The 20,471-nt window shown below is 44.3% G+C and overlaps 2 protein-coding genes across 3 annotated transcripts; one reads left to right on the top strand and one right to left on the bottom strand.

Annotated features, from left to right (window-relative positions):
• nkiras1 (NFKB inhibitor interacting Ras-like 1) lies at positions 1 to 3,757 on the top strand. Of its 2 annotated transcripts, XM_041955444.1 has the most exons (4): positions 1 to 95; positions 388 to 488; positions 847 to 1,088; positions 1,366 to 3,757. In XM_041955444.1, exons 2-4 carry the CDS (start codon positions 395 to 397, stop codon positions 1,606 to 1,608), a joined length of 579 nt encoding a protein of 192 aa, XP_041811378.1. In that variant the 5' UTR covers positions 1 to 95; positions 388 to 394; the 3' UTR covers positions 1,609 to 3,757. The 2 variants fall into 2 exon arrangements, with proteins under 2 accessions (XP_041811378.1, XP_041811379.1); XM_041955445.1 differs by lacking the exon at positions 1 to 95 and having other exon boundaries at positions 386 to 488.
• A 63-nt stretch (positions 3,758 to 3,820) lies between these two features.
• On the bottom strand, positions 3,821 to 20,471 carry ube2e1 (ubiquitin-conjugating enzyme E2E 1). Its single transcript, XM_041955443.1, has 6 exons — positions 20,397 to 20,471; positions 18,977 to 19,147; positions 18,391 to 18,441; positions 7,626 to 7,758; positions 6,926 to 7,073; positions 3,821 to 4,438 (listed from the first exon to the last, which is right to left on the bottom strand). Exons 2-6 carry the CDS (start codon positions 19,138 to 19,140, stop codon positions 4,341 to 4,343), a joined length of 594 nt encoding a protein of 197 aa, XP_041811377.1. The 5' UTR covers positions 19,141 to 19,147; positions 20,397 to 20,471; the 3' UTR covers positions 3,821 to 4,340.

Genomic DNA, 20,471 nt, shown 5'->3' with positions numbered 1-20,471 from the left:
TAAGCCTTGTCAGCGCTAGTGGAGCAGGATGGATGCTCCGGTTGTGATGCAACATTTAAAGACTTGATAGACAGCTAAATATCCACGTGATTCAGGTAAAGAACTCAACCCGAATATACCGGTAATTACAAAACATTGGTTCCCAGCTGGATTGTCATTGGTTTATCTCCATTATGCAGGACTAGTTGTTACGGCTAGCCTGTTAGCTAGCAAGGCTATACAGCCAAAACACTGCTGTTTTGAGGCAACGCTAAAGATAACTTCAAATCAGAGTTGTTTCGGGCTTTTTCAGCGGAGCTCCTGTCCGTGTTTGTGTTGTTACAGCACGTCAAACATATGCCAGGTGAGACTTTAATCAGTCTGATGATTTGTGTTCGTACATTGTAGTCTCGAAATGGGAAAAGGCTGTAAAGTTGTGGTGTGTGGCCAGGCAGCAGTTGGAAAAACTGCCATACTGGAGCAGCTGCTGTACGGAAATCACACCGTCGGTAAGTAGCATCGAATATTTCCACTGGTTTTCCTTTGCGCTGAAAACTGATTGACCTTTACCCTCCCTGCTGGCCTCAAAGTCCTCCTCTGACAGCAGATGTAGTCTGTGAGACAATCCTGACTGCTCTCAAATCCAAGTTAAAGACCCACCTGCTTGCCTTTGCTTACTTGAATTTACTTTTCTTTTCTTTTAAATCGCACGTATTTGTTAGTTTTATTGTATTTGTTCTGTGTGCTTTTAATTGTTTGTTTTATTGTTTTTGTTATTTTTACCCTGTGCCTTTGCCTGTTTGCTTCTATTGTTTTACACTTTGTTTCTTGTGTTTTTAACCGGTGTGCCTTCTTTACATTTTCCAGGCTCTGAGTCCAGCGAGACCCAGGAGGATGTGTATGTGGCCTCAGTGGAAACTGACCGCGGCGTGAAGGAACAGCTGAGGCTTTATGACACCAAAGGTCTCCACGATGGACAGGACCTCCCCAAACACTACTACTCAGTGGCAGACGGCTTCGTCCTCGTCTACAGCGTCGACAGCTTGGAGTCTTTCAAGAAGGTGGACGTTCTGAAGAAAGAAATAGAAAAGTCCAGAGATAAAAAAGAGGTGTGGCTGGATCAAAGTGTGCTTTAACTACCATTCATAATATGTGCTGTTCTCTTGTCTGTGCAGGCAATGTGTTACTCAGCGTCGTCCCAAAACGGATTGAGGATCTGAGGATGTGTGTGCAGCAGAGATCATATACTTACGCTACATTTTCTATTTAATGTTCTTTTAGGACTTAGAGCCAATCGTCTACTATGGTTTTCTCCATACAGTGAAGAGCATAGTGTACCGTCTTTAAAAATCGGACTTGGTTCAGGTGTGCCTGATGTGTTCTCAGGTGACCGTCATCGTGCTGGGGAACAAGACGGACCTGCGGGAGCGCCGTCAGGTGGACCAGGAGGTGGCGCAGCAGTGGGCGCGAGGCGAGAAGGTGAAGCTGTGGGAGGTGAGCGTCACCGAACGCAACTCCCTCATCGAACCCTTCACCCAGCTGACCAGCCGCCTCACGCAGCCTCAGAGCAAGTCTGCCTTCCCTCTGCCGGGGCGCAAAAGCAAAGGCACCCCGTCCAACGACATCTGAAACTCTGAAGATCCCCTCGCTCCCCTGCGCTGCTGTCAGCAGGCTGCATTCACCTCATATTGGACTAACCAGCAGGACAGCATGGCAAGGGTCTTCAGCTTAGCAACATGACTTTGGTTGCCTCTGTGTAAATATACAGTTAGATACAGAGACAACATAGTTTTAGTGGACTCGTTCAGCATTTTGGGGAATATGCTTGTTTGCTGTCGTTCTGAGAGCGAGGTGGGAAGATGGATATCAATCTGTCTGTTAAGTGCTGAGCTGGGGTCAGAACACGGTTAGCCTAGCTTAGCATTAAGACTGTCAGCAGGGGGAAGCAGCTTGCCTGGCACTATGAGAAGGGAGAGACTATGCCTACCAACACCTCTAAAGCTTTTTGCTTAATGCGTACACACACGGAAATCAACATTTCATGATTGTAAGGGTTTTGGTGTTGATCTCTGTATGGACATATTGGGACCAGACCTGGCAACCTCACTGTGATGACAAGACACTGTGAAGCTGCTTACTGCTGTTTTTCGCTCAGAAATAAAAATAGTTGGATGTAGAGGGACTAATGAGGTGCAGTGACGGTTTGCAGCTTCCTGAAGTGTCATCCCAGTGAGGTTGCCAGGTTTGGTAAACACTATGCTGTTACAGAGACCAAAGAATATATCTGAGCTATAGTTGCACAGGGGTGCTGGGCAGATGGATAAACTGTGCCACTCTCCTCCCGTTCATTTTTGCATTTCTGTTCATTTGAGTTAAATTGGATCGCTTGTGAACAGTGAGCTCTGGAGGTGCTGTTACTCATATTTTTGAACTTTTGACAGGGCCAGGCTTGCTTTTTCTCTACCTTCAGTCTCTATGCTAAGCTAGGCTAATCATGTCATTACTCCAGCTCTGTATTTAACACACAGACATGACATTGATCTTCTCATCTCACCTACAGAAAGAAAGCAAACAAGTACATTTCCCAACGTGTTAACTTCTCCAATCAGAATGCATGTTGTAGTTTATCTTTCACAGCAAACCAAACGTAAGTGTCAAATCTACATCTGTAACATCTCTTTTCTGTACAGTGTGTTTGACACGTTAGTGTCGAGTCAAGTCTTTTTTTTTCCTTCAATCCATCGTAGCATGGGCAAGCACTTTAGTACCAAAGATTTGACACAACCCAGACACAGATCTTACGGATTTACACTTTAGAATTTTGAAATAATGTGTTTTGTTCACTGTCACTCTTCAACTGAAATGTGTATGGCATTCCAAGTGAAATGATAAGTTCTACTCTATCTCACATTAATACAATAGTCACAGGCCCATATTCGGATTTAAAGAGTTATTAGTTGTTGTAATCATCCCTACTCTGTCTCAAAGAGATTCCAATCTAGAGCTACTACAGTGAAAGAGGAATCTGCAGTCCACTTGTCTGATTCATACTGTTGATGCCTGTTAGCTTTGGTGAATGTGAAATGTGATTTGCGCTGGGAAGGGAGCTCTTATGGCTGGTACGGACAGGGTGAATGATTGTAGCAGCCTGTGACTCTTTCAGTGTGCATACAGGCATGTGATAGTTGTACTAGAACAGACTTGAGAAATTTGAAACTGTCCTGTAAACTCTGTCAGTGTTTTCAAACAGGAATCTTGTAGCAATGTAATTTCCCATCTGATGTGAATGCAGCATGAATCCTTGACCCCTGGCAGGACTCAGCTAGCCTTCGTGCAGTCCATCTCATATATCAAATATGGCCTGGCAGCAATAATCTTCATGGTACTGCTTTTACTTGTAAGAGTCTTTAAGTCTGTCTGGCATTAGTTGCATCCCTGCGTCGTCCAGCCTGTGTAATCACACAGGGCTGCTAGTTAAAGCTGTGTGTACGTCTTTCTAACAGTAGAAACGTCAGTGTTGAGAGGAAATATTTATTTTTCAACTAATTTATTTTTGTCACTTTAATGAGCCACATTCCTTGACTTTTTGAAAATTGAGAAACAATGTGAAGGATGATCTGCGCTGTTTCCTGTCCTTAATGTTTCAGAGTAATAACATTTCATGTGCTGCTAGTAGAACAGAGTTAGTGAGATCAAGACTTGCACTCTGTATTCATGCTAACCCTAAATTATTCTCTGCTCTGTAACTGTCTGAAGATGCACTGAATAAAATGTAGCTTCTTCATATTAAATCCTCTGAAAGGTTTATTTTAGTGGTTGTTCCTGATGACGCTCGCTGAACAAACGATCGAACAAAGTCAGACGCTTCAGTTGGTCATGTTTAATTCTTAAGGGAGAAACAGAACAGCTTTTTATCAGTACAGAACACAAATCACAACCAATATCCATCCATAGCTAAACATGTCTACATGTGTAAAACACCTTTTCAAAGACCAGGAGTTTGGAGAGGGAAGCAAACACCAACTGGAACTTATACATGTGAGAATTTACACTGACTTAATTGACTGGGAATCATGCTGTGACACATTTCTTCTAGCAGTTTAGTATTAATGTCCATCTTCAAGCACAAGCTAAAAATTCAGAGAGAAAACACTAAATGCATTATTGCCGGATATGATTATAGTTGGGCCGCAGATAACTTAAAAAATACAATAAACAACAAAAAGTCAGGAGTTAAGACTTCAATTCCGAGATAAAAATCCACCCGCCCCTCTACCTGCCCCACCTCCGCTGGGAGCCACGCCCCCCGAGTCGACGCCCCCACATCCCCTAAGTCGTCTAACCAGCAGCTCCTCTGGTGATTATGTGGCGTAGCGTTTGGTCCACTGTTTGGCTATCCTGTCGTGCTCAGGTCTGTTTGTTGTGTACTGTGTGGCGATGCTTCCGACCAGAGGGTCAGCTGCGGACAGATCAACGAAACATCACATCAGTCCTTCTCCAGGTTTGTTTTCCCACACAGAGCTGCAAAAGCCAAGTGTTCAGCTGCAGACCAGACCATCAAATTACTGCAATGTAAAGCATGTTTTACGTTTTGCTCCATGTTTTAGGTCGTTAGTGCAGCAGGAGAGCTAGCAAGCTAATTATTCCATGACATGGATTTAAGTTATTCGGCAGATCGAAGGAAAAAGTTCATTATCATGCTGAATACATTTCTAAAGTTCAGTGGGAAAAGCAGCATGAAGCGCCAGCATTTTTTCACATCTAACTTGGAGAATTAAGGGTTTGTCCCAACCAAACCTGAGTTGGTAACTGTTGAGTGGAAAGACAAGATGGTTTTGCTGAGTTTTATTTTGCTTATGTCGAGTTTTAATGAGGTGTGTTTTATGGTGATCTGTGAGGTAAAATTACTGATTTTCTAAATGGAGTCTGATGAGCAATTTAACAGCTACTACTGGTTGGGGGTGTGGCCAATGTGGCCAATCTTATGACCTCAAACTACAAACACATGAATCATGAAAGGTAATTCATCAAACTGTTGCAAAAAAATCCCAAAGTGACATAAAACCAGTTTAGCTCATTTATTCATTTTTTTTTTCTATTTCTATCCACAATGGCCTACTAAAAGATACTGAAGGCATCTCTCCCATCTCCCACAGTCATTTGTGTGGAAGTTCCAAAGTCAGATACTGTAATATGAAAGAAACCTTCAGCTAAAATAAGAGGATGACTTAAAGAGCCACGGTGCTGCAGTAAATCCTATAAAATATATATTCCCTAAAGGCTTTACTTCAGGCAGTGTGAGCACATAACAGAGAAGCTTAATCTGGAGATATAAGACTAGAAAACTCTGTAATATAAGATGGAGTCAGGAGGAGATTTAATGAACTGAATCCTGTAATTAATGTACAGCTGGACATGAGAGTTTTATGGACTCTCCTCTGACATCCAAGGTCAAAGTGGAGCTACTGCTGAGCTTTAAGGAAAAATACTGACTCACTGCCATCAATGCAAACCCCATATCTGACCCCATGTAATGCAGCAATTTATTTATTATTTACTTTTTCAAAAACTTTTAAGCTTCCTTGTAAGTCAAAGGTGTCATATTTGCAGATGAAAAATACATTTGTAAAAATGAAAGAACATATTTCATATTGGCACAGCCAGGGTTGGAGATCAGCACCTGCCAACAGCCGAATGCAGGTGAATCTGTGAAGTGGGTGAGTTTGATCAGCCTAGCAGGCATGGTGGCGGGTAAACAAAGGAAGCATTGAACAAAGGACCGAATCATTCCGAGATAAAGTGAACTCAAGATCGAGAGCACGGGGAGAAATCCCAGCTCTGTGGCTGCACCTGAATTTTGCCAGTCAAATTTGGATTTGGCTGTTTAATACAAAGATTTGACTGTTTGTTGTTTTTTTTGTCCCCAGTTCAACACCTCACTACATTCCTACAGTACACTAGCCTACATGAGTCTGTGTTTCACCTGTGAGACTTACGAGGCATCAAAAACACTCAGTGAGAGAGAGTAATAGTTCGCATCCTGCTCATAGTTCAGTTACATTCTTAGTGCCGTCTCTCCTGCCGGGCTGCTGACGGTGCTGTCAGCCCAGCATTTTGATGTTATCCCTGTGCATCTAGGTTTGTTTTATCCTGTTATTGTCATGCACACCAAAAGACTGAGGAAAAACAAACCAACTATCGACTGAGGGGTCTCACACTGATGATTTGGCTCATTGACTTTCATTGGAGAGCCCTAGATACTGACGTTGTTTTGTAAATGAAGTTTTCAGAATTTGTTTGTTGAATTTTGAACATAATCCCATGTAACTATATAACACCAAACACGAGTTTAACGCAACAATCTGTCAAGTTGCACATTTTTTGGGGATTTACTCAATTTCCCTGGGACCCATTCAAATGACTAGCTATGGGTGGTCATTATGTTTTCACTACACTGAAAGCCTGTCAACACCGCTGACTGTCTGAGCGTAGTGAGCCTGAAGGCAGTGGCAGCAGAGAGAGCTGCCCATTGAGCCCAGTGATGCCAGTTCACCTGTTAGTCAAGGTTCTGAGCTGGAGCAGTAAGACAGAAGAGAGCAGGGATAACATAAGCAAGGTTTGGGTTTGGCTGGCAGGCTATCAGGTGCAAAAAGTAAACATGTTTAATTCTACATAAATTCAATGTGCTCATCAGTGTCACTAATGTGAACAGACTAATCACAGCTGGACGGTGTAGAATATTAAAAAAAGGCTGATTTGCCACAACACACTGTGGACATGTTGGACTCACTGTATGAATAGTTCTGATCACTGGCAAGTTACAGCTTAGCATCAACAAGACAGAGACTGTGTGTGTGTGTGTGTGTGTGTGTGTGTGTGTGTGTGTGTGTGTGTGTGTGTGTGTGTGTGTGTGTGTGTGTGTGTGTGTGTGTGTCTCAGCTCTCACCAGGGTTGCAGTCAGTGAGCAGGGAGCAGATGGACAGTAGGACCTTGGAGATGGTGAGGGCAGGACTCCAGTTGTCCTTCAGGATGTCCAGACAGATCACCCCCTGACTGTTGATGTTACAGTGGTAGATCCTCGTACGGAACGTCACCTAGACACACACCCTGTATTCAACAACTTTTCCCCCTATTTCTTTTCTTTTACACACTAAACTCCACAGAAAAAAAATCCAATATGATAGTGCCTCTTGTCTTGTTGAGTATTACTCATGTTGCTCTGCTCTGTGTTTGTAGTATCTGGTCAAATCTAAATAATGGGAACTTTATAACTGTAATGCACGATTGCCTTACAGTAGGTATAGTTTGTAAATCACTTTCTGAAAATGATTTAGAAAAGCAATCAGGTCATATTTGTTGGTGGGTCAGAGAAAATTCCTACATTTTTTGAATGCAGTTTGGTTGTGACAGCTGCTCCTTAACAAGGAGAGACTTACAAGTATCAGCACTGAGTTATCAAAGGTATTAGAGAGGCCCAGGGAATTAAGATTGAAGTAGGAGCTGCTGATTTCATTAAGCCGTGTTTTAAAGCGCAAGGGTGCCCTCTAGTGGAAAATATGAAAATGGCTATCCTTGGAAATACAGCCATCTGTGCTATGGCTTACAGAAAAGGCTTTGCTGGATGCTAACAACCATGCAGAATTCACCTTGGGTGGTTTGAAGGGGTAGTCTGGCGTGAAGGCGATGTCCAGGAAAAACACTCCTCCCTCGTACACGGAGCCTGGAGGGCCCAGGATGGTCGATCTCCACTCATAGATGTTGTCTCCTTTAGGACCGGCGCTGTCAGCACACAGGAAACATTTATTCTTGATTAACAGTTGGATGATACAAAACCAGACAGTGTCATTCACAGATGGAAGCATCTGCAATCATCCGACTTAACCACAAAATTTCACTTATGTGACTGTGGGACTGATTCCTATTTCTAAGTAGAGATTTAGAAAGACAAACATTGTTGTCTTTGTACTGTTTTCAATTTAGTTAATCTCAAAAAGGATTAACAAATGATCACATTCTGTTTGATTTATGTTTTAGACAGCATTCCAGCTTGTTTGGAGTCGGGGTTGTATGCCATGTTAGAAACACACAAGTCAGGAGCAGCAGACGTTAGGGATCAGACTTGAAACTGTGACTGGTGGAAAACTGAAAGTCAAGCTTAACTAGCAGCTCGTCAGTATAACAGTTGTTGAATGAATTCATTTAATCTCAACTTAATTTCAAGTTTATTTTTTGCAGTTAAAGCGGAAACAGACAACTTTTTAAACCCCCAAGCATTACCAAGTGGTTCCAACTGTTTCCTCTGCTGCTGCAAAGACAAGCGGATCGCTTTGTTTTCAGAGCTGAACAGCTACTAACAGCACAGGACACACTGCATTTGTTTCCAAATGTCCATGAAGAAACAATCAGTGGGAGTAAGAGAGAAGAAAGAAGGTGTTCACTGAAGAGGTGAAGTCAGATTGTCATAATTCTATAAGAAGTAATAACATAGTCTGAGATTTTCTTCGTGAAAACAACTACAGCAGCTGTTGGAGTCGGGGTGGAGGGGGAGAAGTTCATTCATTCATATGATGGAGACATGAAAGCAGACAGAAACAGCGGCAGCCTGACTGGATCACCAGTCATTTTCCTGGGAGATCGTATCCTCCGGCTGACAGAAGTGAACAGTGAAAGTGACGCTTACAGGGACCCAGACTGAATGCTGATGGTCATTATTCTCAACAACAATCAACATTTACTTCATAACAATACACTAAAGCAAAAAACTTGTCTATTGCCAGTTTAACATCACAACTAATCTAACTATCCAGTATAAGTTCAGTTCACTTAAAATTTTAATTGCAGCATAAATCACAAGGAACCAAACTCATGTTGTTGGTCTTAGATGTCAGAAGGATCATATTTATAGGATTTTATAAGATGGAAACATCAGACTTGTTGCTAACATGACAGAGATTAATGTGTCATGATGGACGAAGTCCATGTAAACTGTATATGCAGTGTTGTGCTGTATTCAACTTTACTAACAAGCTCCAACTCCAGTAGAAACAGTTAATGGTCACACTGAGGAGTGGGCTGTACGCTGGCTGTGTGTTTACAAGCTGCACGCATCGTTACACCCAGCGTGTTACTGCCAGATACTTTCAAACCGCCTTTTCAGCAGCAGTGAAGATCAGTCATCATTAAGCTGCATGAGCATTTTACAAAAACATTACATGATATTTTTATCAAATGCAGAAAGTGCACCCCCCATATTTTGTTTAAAACAGGGCAGATGAAACTATACTAATATTAATCTTAAATATTTAACAAAAACAAAAGGGCTAACTAAAAGCAGGAAGTACCACATAAATAAGTTAATAATGACTTCACGATGATCGCCGCGGCGTGCAGGCAGACAGGCCCTATGCTGGATACGACGAGAGGAAGCTCCTCGTGTGAAGACGTCTTTTAATGAAAGGCCGAATTCTAATTTTCAGCAGCTGCGGCTGAAAGTGTGCATTATGGAGACTTTGCGTGCATCCTGGTTATGTTATTAATAATTCATGACAGTTTGGCACAGCTCCAAAAGGGAAAAAGAGCCAAATATTGCATTTTGGAATATTTATGGGTCACGCCTAAGTTTACTCAGCGTTTTGGTCTCAGGTAACTCGAGTCTCACATCAGACGAGTCCGAGCTGCCTGCAGTCAAAGTCTCCAGTCTAAAGCTCCGCTCTGTGTTCAGGTGTGAGCCGTCTTCCATCTGGATTCATGCACCTCCCTCTGGGCCTCACCGGACCAGCCTCCACCCTCACAGAGCTTTAATCGTCCTCAGTCTGCATGCTTGCTGCTCCCTCCTGGTCTTAAGACTTCTCCTGCTGCCTCAGACCAAAAACGTCCAGTACAGCCTCCACTGGCTGATAAAGGCATGAAATCATAGCACTGGTATACAGACGACCCTCACCTTCCACCTTTGACCTCAGCCTTGAAGTTTTATCTTCCATGTACTGAAGCCTATTCTGCTGTTGCACCCAACATCTGCTAAATGAGTCAAATGTCTATATAATCACTATTCTTCTAGTGTTTTCCAGTCAGAAATCTATTCTGTGTCATCTTATTGGTAATTCATTAAAACAATTGAGCGCAGTCGCCAATGAGCGTCATTATGCCAACAGAGTGGGAAGTGATGAAAAGAAAAAGATCATCGGGACTTTATTTGCCCGTGGTGATAAAGCTGACGACTACAGCCGCTTCACAAGAGCCTTGATTCAACAGCAGCGACGCAGTGAGTCAACAGCAGCTTCTGTTAGCGTTTAATGGTGGAGATGTTTTCACATAATTGACTGCCTGATGAAGCGCTCCCAACTACACTTCCACAGTTTGTCATTTCATTTCTACACGAGTAAAGCTCTTAAAGGATGTTTGTCGGACAAAAATAAAAGACTTGTTTCACTGAGGACATTCAACATGCAGTGTACAGCATTATACAGGATTTAGACACAGATTTTAAATAAACATACAATAATTCATTATTCAGATGCAGTGCATGAGTCTGATTCTGAGCACATAGGCAGTTACTCTGCACAGTGCTTGTGTAATAAGAAGCTTCTGTATGCTGTCTGTTCAGAGTAACGACAGCTGAGGTAAATGTCAGACAATAATCTCACTTTGTGAAGCAGACGCTCCACGCTGCCCGTCTTTATCAGGACTGAGAGGGAGAGCAGAGACACGTCCTCAACAGAAAAAGTACCACCGTCAGGAATCTAAACCTCTAGAGCAGTCCAGAAAAAAAAAGACATGTTCACAGGTTTTTTTCCAGTCTTTAGACTGCTCCCACAGCTGAGCAGTTCAAATCACTGCTAGCACAGACACCTAAACCATCTCCATGTCCTCAGTGGGCCTGCAGATGTAAATGTAGAACATTTACCGTCACTGCCACATGAAGTTCAGCAGATAACGAGCGGCCAAGACGTCAGAGCAGTCCACATTACAGAGCTCGCACTGTGGCTCTCACTCTCCTTTATGGGATCTTGAGATGTGATTAAGTCCACATCGCTCGCTGTTTCCAACAGATTCCAGAAAGTCAGAAGATGTACATCTTTAGAATACAGCTGCTTTAAGGGTTACCTACAAGCCTTGCAGCCTTCAGCAGGGCCAGACAAACCCACCAGAGGCCCCACAGACCCGTTATTTATCAGGAAAAACCGCACTGTTAGACAAAAGCAGCCATTAAAAGTTGTGATGGGCATTTTTCACCATATGCTTCATGTTTTGCAGATGATGAATCAATGAAGTAGTGGCTCATGAAAACAATGTGTGCAATTGTTAGTTAGCAATTGTGATAATTTGATTGGGCACAAAATGATTTTGGAATATGCATCATGTAAATTCAGAGCTGAAATAGTAAAAGGTCTTCAAACCAGATTTTTACACACGAGAAGCAAAGACTGTAGCTGTCACCTAAAGGCCTTCATCACCTTGGTTCATGTTGTTTTAGATGTGCATCCAATGATACCAAACCCATTTCCAATTCTACAAATGACCACAAACTATCTGTCACACGGTGAACATGGAGCCTTGGGGCCTAATCCAGCCTGTGAACACACACAGTGCACACTTTCTCCATATAATGCAGCTTTAGTCCTCCGTGGACTGTCAGATACTATACTTGCTCCATGCTACGCTGTGCTGAGCGATACTTAGCTGCTAGTGCTCAGCATAAACAGGGAGATGTTGAAAATTAATGCAAAGGTCATGTTATACAAAACAGTGAAAAAGGTCAAAGGTCTACTCCTACACTGGACATACTGTAAGCAACAGGACAGTCTCAGTAGACTTCTTTTAATGCCCAGAGTACAAAACAAGATGATTTATTCCCCCGGATTTGAGGGAACAGCCAGGGTGTGCTATCTAGATCTGAAAATAACTGAGGAGAAACACCCCCTGGTATAAAAAAATACCACACGTCCCTGAGAGGAACGCAGTTCATTTACACTGTGTTACCAGCATTCCTGCAGGGGAGCCCAGACCTGCTAATATACCGGTTCACACCACAAGACCTCAGTCAGGACCCGCTGTTGCACCAAGAATAGATATTGTATAATTTCCCACTGAATCGACCAAAGCGAGGTTTCTTTCGCCTGACAACAGAGGCGTCTCACATGCACAAACGAGCCACAGAGAGAGCCTGGGCTTCCTCCGCACCTGCCCCCGACGCACACAAAGTCTACCCAGTGCTTTGTGCGAGCCAGTAATGTGCCACGCTATCACTGTTGTCATTCACTTCAATGTCAGGGGGCCTTCTTCTGCGGCCTCTGTGTACACACACGCTGCGAGGAGAGTGCTGACATTTCAGCCGTTTCTGTTTTTTCTGAGCCTTTAACCTTTCAAACAGGCACACGGCGGTTTACCCAAAACAGACGACTGCAGCGCAGCAGAGGAGAACAGCGGATGAACGCGTTCAGTCTGCAGCAGCCACAATGAGCTCCAACACGCAGACCTTAAAGGTACCTGACATACAAAGACGTGGTACGAGTACAAACAGGGTACTACAGTTTTACATGAAGGCTGAGCATCTGAATTCATTCAGAATGGAAACTAATTTTCTCCTCACTTTTTGCAAACAGCTATTGCGCATATTATGAACGGTATCAAAAGGAGATGAAGCAGTTTTTGATGCAGGCCTACTGTGCATGTGGAAACACTGTCAAAGCCTTGAAACCTCTGAGGCGTTCTCCATGGCGCTGGCTGAGCTGACAACTGAGAGGCGGCTCGCAAGGATATGCAAAGTCAACTTTTATGGTCCACTACTGGCAGGAGAATGAAGTCTTGGACAGCTTTCAAACATTGTTTCAATGCTTTTATCCTGCATTTTTCAAAAAGACCCACTCAGATAGCATCAGATATGAGCCATTAGCCGTTTTTAGATGTCTGTCCCTGCAGAACAGTCAACACGCTGATTCTCCTTAGCTATTGCTTTTCATGATGTTATCTGAACAAATGCTGACTGTCAAAACTAAAAGCCACAGCAAGCCATAGTTGTGTGACTCGAATCACGACATGGGGCAGCGTACGAAGTCACGCCGTAACACTGGCCGGCTGAATGCCGCAATCACGTCTCCATCATTCACACTGTAGCCATGAGCTGCCGAATGGGAAGAAACAGGTCAGCCTCTGACTTGCAGTCCCATGTTGGAGATAAAGGGAGCTTTGACGGCTGCTCTGTCTGCCACAGGCCAGAAAGAACCACAAAAAAAAGACAACAAATTCCTCTGGTGAAGCATGTTGGAATAATGCGTGAACCCCGTTCTTTGGATATAGTGTGAATGCAGCATGAGGCTGCTGGAGCTGAGGTGGTGTGTCGTTCAGTTTTAATATCTGCACACACAGACACTGTGACATCATCACTGCAGAGAAATACAATTGAACTTTGAAATAATGAGAATGTCAGTGACTTTCAGTGTAAAAGCCTCACAAATGATCATGAAAGGACAACCTGCAGCTGGTCTTTCTCTTCATAAGCTTCCCTCTGAACTGAGCACGCTCCTGCTATCACTCACGTTTCAATGAATCTATTTTTCTCCACCTCGACACGTTGTGTTATTTCAAGGCGTCTTCACTCTGGATCCGCCGCGGCGAGTCTCGTCTCTTCATATACACACTTCCATCAGGACACGCTGGGCTTCATTTTCAATCACCGCTGTCTGCTTGCAGTGGTATTATGATGACAAGGAGAAACACTGTAATAAGCTGCCTGACTGAGACAATATAATGACTCCACTTCTCTTGAGTGCTGAAGAGACTCCATGCAGCAGCGCCACGCACTCACCCCCTCCCACCTCGCCAATTTAATACAACGGCAATCAGCCCGTAAATGTTCTCTCGGTGCTTTATGAGGACAGTGCGGGATGAATCTCGTATGTTAGCATTTGTATTCCTCCACTGAAACAAAGCGTCACATTCCAGCCCAATACATTCTGCTGTTATTATTAGAGCCGAGTGAAACATAAAATCAATATCAGGACGTCAGTAAGAAACTTGCAAATGCAAATGCAGGCAAAATGCTATATAAAAACGATCAAATTCATGTTCATAACATTTAGCTGTTATGACATCAGGCAAATCTTCACACAAGTAAAGCAAAAACTTTAAATTTAAAGCCTCGTCAGCAGCATCTAGTGGCTGCCCTGTTCACTGCAGCCCACTGCAAAGACCGGACTAACCCCCTTCTGACAATTTTTGCTATTCTGCAATGTGAACTCTGTCCTGAGGGTGGCGCTAGAGGGAAGGTCATCAGGTCATCTATCTCAAGATCACGAATATCCCAATCACAGTTTAGCTGAAATTTGACAAACAGAAAAACATTTTGTTCCATGCGCACATGTCAGTGTCGAGTTTGATTCTCGGCTCCACCTGTGGCCAACGGGAGATAAAGTGAAACACCTACTTCCCCTCGCTGCCCGACTCGAGCCTGGCGCGCAGAGGGGAAGCTTCTTTAAACTTCCATCTTTGCAGCGGCGGCGGCGGCGGCTCAGAGCTCAGCGCCGCTTTCCGAAGCAACAACGGTGTACAGGCCAGCCACTTCCTCCCCAGGGACGAGGCTTTTTATAGATATGAAGAAGCTGTTGAGAAAACCTCAGTGCTGTCGAACGTGCAAGCTGGTAGCACACTGCAGAGGTGTGTGTGGAGACGCTGCTGCTAACATCAGCGAGGGATCACATGCAGCTCAGATGGCTCACACCAGGCCTGGCAGACACACTCCACACACACTCCACACACACACACACAGTGAAAACATTAAGTGATTTCCAAATGGTTCAAGCTAAAAATATTAACTCTCTTTAAGCCACCGTGTCTGTCCAGCCCTGCTTAGCACCAATTACCCTACTGTACACAGCGTCTAACTTTCCTTAGCTGTCATGAGCTCCGACCCTGGAATGTCAGGAATCTGTCTGACACCCGAGGGCGGCATCTTAAGAGCAGATATAGAGAACGACTGTGAAAGAGAATAGAAGCGGAGTGGAAGGAAGGGAGAGCAAAGTGCGAGAGTCAGGAAGCAAGCAATAAATAAAATAGCTGGACGAGAGGAAAAAGGGATAAAACACGGTGAATAAAAGCAACATGGGGAGGCTGGGGGGGGCAGGCCTGTGATGTCTGCAGTTCACACTTGAGTGGCAACGAGGCAGTAGAAAAATAAAAGAGGGTCTGCTCGGCGTTCCCTGCGTGGAGTATAATTAGATTCTGATGAACGACAGATGAAAGACTCTGCCCTATAATGCTCATAAAACTGTGTTTGCTATGAGAGGGACGCTGCTGATAAGAGAAACTAGTCAGGAGAAGCCTTTTCTTCATCCGCCAGTGTCCATTTTAAGAGCGACGGGGCCCGGAACAACCTCCAGAGAAACGAGACGACGGCCGACTGACTCATCGGTGTGTAATCCATTAAACAGCATCTGCGAGGCGTAGCTGGCCAGCTCCACTCACACTCTAATGAGCAGATTCTGAGCTAAATGAAGCAGAGGGAACCAAGATCCACCAAAAAAAAATCCCCTTTCTGCACGTGGCGCTAAATAGAGTTTTTCATCAAGTGGAACAGAGCAGAATGAAGTGATGAGGCCTTTCTCCACGCTGCTGGTGAGGAAGAGGGACAAAACGCTCTGGGCGCGGTCACACCACACACGTCTGGAGACGTTTATGTCAACCCTGAGGCATTTCCTTCTTTACTTCATTCGGACAGGTGAGAACTGCGTCTCTAGAACTCAGGTGCCTCAGAATCAACCGCAGAGATGCCTCAAAAAGCCGATCCGTGGCAGCGTTCACAAGAGCTACAGCGCACACAGTTCTCTGCAGCTGTGGTCATGTGACTTGGACTTGACTTGTAGAATACGAGTGGAGTTTATTCTGACACTCAACAGATCTCATGAGAGGACCAACAATGAGTTAATACTCTGACTTCCCTGCCCTGTGCGTGGCACTCAGCCACAGATTAATCCAAAATATGTTTAAGTCTCGAGTTCTGACTCCGAGGACAATAACAAACACGTAAGGCGGCCACACGCCCTGACTGCGTTTAACTGTTAAGGTGTGTTGCTGCGCACTGAAAGACTTTGATCTCAGCGATGCAAAAAATGAACGGCTTTGAAAGGAACGTTGAAATGTGGCGTCGTTATTAATGGTCAGAGGAAAAACTTCCTGGCTGTTTATGAAGACTTGATTTGACATGTCTCCACTGACTGATGGAAACTTGACTCACACTTTTTTTGTCATGCCAATTCTGGATTTGTCTTTTATTGCTGATCGCCGTCTGACGTGTTTGTTTTGTGTCCTCTTTCACTGCATTGTTGAAGTATTTGTACTGAATTCTTCATACATGTTGTACTTTATACTTGAAATGTAACTTTTTGACATCTGTAAATCTATCAAACAAATGTGTGGGGAAAAAAGACACTTGACTCTGACCGTCCCCACTGTCTCGTATACACATCCCTTATCTCTGTGAGTGAAAAGCAGAATCTGTGCTCGCTGTGACCGACTGTTTTATCGAACATACGAGTGACAGTCTGTGTGCAGCGATTTAAGTCTGAATAAGATTATCAAGTCAAACTGTTTCCCCTTGTGCAAAACAGAGCGTCACAACAAGATCTAATGTCAACAGTCCTGCATTCATCAAATCCTTTTTCTCACTAAGCCGTCAGAGCTTCCAGAAGGGCTCAGTGTGAGGGGTTCATCTGGGACACCATGGGGGGTTGGGGGTACAGTTACAGTGCAAATGTTCCAAAGGTTGAGATTTATCGCACACACGCACGCACGCACACACACAGTGTTGAGTGGAACAGCTCCTGTGTAGTCAGGGTTCATGGTCTAAAAGCTTGTTTTGGGTCTCGGCTGCGTACCTCCTGGCTTTGAGCTCAGTGCCATGCAATCAGCTCGCCTTTATAGTCTCCACATCATGACCTGCAGTTCACACACACAAACACACACCTCACCAACTTTACTGCACACAGTCAGCAACACACCTGCTTCAAGACACCTGGACTGTTAGAAAACGGTCCACAAGGGACATCAAGCCTTCCTTTTGTCTCTGCTTGTCCTGAACACTGGACGCCTCTCTCCCACCCGTGACTCTGTACTGGATCCTTGTTGTAGCAAGACTGTGTCAACACAACATTGCAACAGCTTCACTTCAATGACACAACACGATTCATCCGACCAGGATGTGCACAACAAACAGAGACTCAGCTCTGCGTCTCAGGTGCATTGTGCAAGTGATAGCAGGGATCTTGTAGTAGCTCCAGCACGTGTAACACAGGGCGAGAATTCAATTTCAGGACACGCGTCTAAACCTGCTGAGCTCGTTTGAAAGCCAGGTCAAACTGGCGACATTCGGCAAACAAAAAAATTGTTTCATTCGTAGATGTGTTTTCTAGGCAAGCTAACCTGGGCTGAACGTGTATACACAGCGAGGACAAGGTGCAGACTGCAACAACAACCAGAGGTGAACCATCTGAAGTTCATATTTAATTAGCATTTTTTGGGCTAATATTCCAGCTCTGTGTTTGTGATGTATATTGTATGAAAGAGTTGGAACCAAACACAGTCACATTTTTTTTTCTACATGAACAGAATCAGATAACAAGACGCAGCTGTTTGACATCGAGGTCCTTCCAGAGTTCAAGCCAGAACATCAACTTTTACGTGCGTGGCTAGTTTTCTGTGCAAACAGTTACTAACTGAACTCACTGGAACATTAGATACGACATCATTGTTATACTCGATCTCACTCAATAATCTTCTCATATAATCATAGCATTTAAAAGCACTGTTAGATTTATTCAGAACAGCTAAATAGCTTGATATGAGGCCGATGACCTCTGTGATGAACTAACTGACTGAAGGCGCTTAACAATTCTGACCACAAGCCGTCTTTGTCCCACACTTACAGTTACCAAGCTGTCTACCTGACCTGACAGCATAATAATACATAATGGTCTAAAATCTCATTTAACTGTAATCAGGAACTCAGACACTCAGTGCCTGCTTCAGTACTTTACATTTGCCACAGACACATTTCACTCAGCATCAATGAAGTATTCAGGTTGAACTCTCAGTCCCAACAGTAATATTCAGCTGAAATGTGAAAAGAGCAATACAAAAGAAAGAGATAACCTCGCGATGAAGGGTAAACCACCTGAAAGGTCTTAAGACCTGCAAACAGAAAACACATTCAGGCATAAAGACGCAAGGAGCTTTTCAACTTTCACATTCCAGACGCCCACATGATGGACTACTTGCATTAATTTCTCATAAGAGACTAAATATCCTCATTTCCAAAACAACCACGCCGCCACTGAAACACGCACGTGTCAACGACCCAGATGTTTCTAATGACACGTTGATAATTCCGCAGGATGCGATGCCGCACACTCATTCACTTACCTGCAGTTTGGCGGTGGATCCAATGTAATGTCAGCCAATTCCTTCTGAATTCTGCAAAAGCAAATAAAAGCCATGCATCAAAAGCTAAGCTCTGATCACACACTGTAAATCCAAACTCAAAGCCTGGATAGAAGGCAGGGGAGGCCTGATGGAAATGAGAAAAAGCTGCTTTGCAGCAAAAGAACTTTCCTCTGTGTCAATCTACAAGCTTCGAGAGTCATGAAAAGCCTTTTTTTGGCACAAATTTCTCAAAAGAAACACACCTCTCAATTAGTGAAATGACAGACACAAGACAGGACACTCGACAACTCGTAATGTTTGAAACTAGAAGACCGAAAACAGAACACTCGTCCTGTTTCGGATGAGTGATGTGAGGTCTTTTCTCTATGTATCTGGGCCTCAGCTGACACCGTCACTGTTGTTTTCAGCTGCTGAGAGAATAACGCTCCTTAAACAGACTGAACATCACTCCTGGAAATAAGTGGCAGCACATCTGGGATAAAATGCAGCTGTGAAACTGTCACCAGCATAAAAAGGCCGGGCGCCCCTGCACCACATCCCCGACGGCAGCCGCGAGGGAGCTCACCTTTTAGCACTAGTAGAGAGGAGTTTGGAGGTCTTGCTCATGCTGGCTTTGCTTTCTCGTTTCTTTGAGGGGATTGCGTCCTGCTGCTGCTGCTGATGATGATGATGAGTTGAGGATGAAGAGGAGGAAGAGCTGGTGCTGGCACGGGAATCTTCATCCGACATACCGAGCCTGGGGGACAAACAGAAAGGTAAGGTTTAGAAAAGGTAGACAAGCCAAACCACCTTTGTCATAAATAATCTGAACTCCACAGCAAACCCCATTTAAAAAAACACAGCATTTAACTGGTGTGCCTTGCTTAAGAGCAAATGACAGCTTGTTATAAAGTTCAGGTTGCACTCAAAAAAACTGCATGCATCTAACACACCAATAAACACACACTTCAATAAAGCTGCAGTTCCTCTTGCTGCTTTTTTCACAATACCTGTGAGCAGCGGTGACTTGTGTGAACCTAAATTAGATGAAGATTTATTAAAATGCCCAGCTGTCTGATGGCACAACTGTACGCCGAATTCAACAGAGGGTCCGTACAATTCCTTCACAATCCCACATTACGATTCCTGAAGCACAAACTCGTGCTGTTAAGCGCTTAAAGTTTAAATTTCGTGTTTTTTAAAAGAAATCTTGCACGACGTTTTCATCATACTAGAACAGCGCACATCAAGGCTATCGATCGCAACTATGAATCCCACGGTGCAGTCACGGACTTCCGTCGTTTGAAATAGCAGGCCTGGACTCGGCGTTGACCCGGGTTAACTGGATCCATCAGTTTAAATCGCTCCTGTGTGGACGTTACTGAGGAACTTATCGTGCTTATCGGCGGAGCGTTTTCCTCTTTCGCAACGCCGAATTGTGACCTCGGCTAACGTTTGCAGCCGGGCGTTATTTTTAGCCTTGTCGGGCTGCGACAAAGGAAATGATTTGGTGGAATAGTTCGGCTAAAGGCCTACTTGTGCCTGACACCACGGAGCGAAACGCGACACGCGAGACCTCTGCGCTCGCCGGAGGCGAACAGGTCGGAGCGGAGGGGCAGAAACACATCGACGGGGCGATGTCGCAGTCGGCGGGGAGCCCCGACACTCCACCTCAACAATTTCCAGCCGAATCAAACTTTCACCTCAGGAAGTCCGCGTGCTGCCACGGCGCTGTCACACCGCTTCGAACGCGCTCGAGCCACATGACGACGCTCAAAACAAAGACGACACGCCATTCACTTTAAGGTTTTCCTCGCATTTTTAAAGCTATATCCGTCGACATGCAGCTGATCTCAGTGCAGCCAGTCACAGGATGGACCGGCTCCTGAATTCTCCTTTGACGACAGCACGGGTACATTTGTAGTCCAGAAATCCTCTAAAAGACATACATTACATAAACTGTCACAATATTACGCGCTGTAATATAAATATTTAGTATTTGATACCTTTCTTTGTGTGTGTGCACAGCCTATGTGTGTGTGCCTCCGCCGCCTGGACGCACCAGTGTCAAACCTCCCGCA

This window comes from Chelmon rostratus, chromosome 16 (assembly GCF_017976325.1).
Source record: "Chelmon rostratus isolate fCheRos1 chromosome 16, fCheRos1.pri, whole genome shotgun sequence".
NCBI lineage: Eukaryota > Metazoa > Chordata > Actinopteri > Chaetodontiformes > Chaetodontidae > Chelmon > Chelmon rostratus.
Note: the sequence above shows the minus strand (reverse complement) of the source record. Positions and strands in the feature narration are given on the sequence as shown.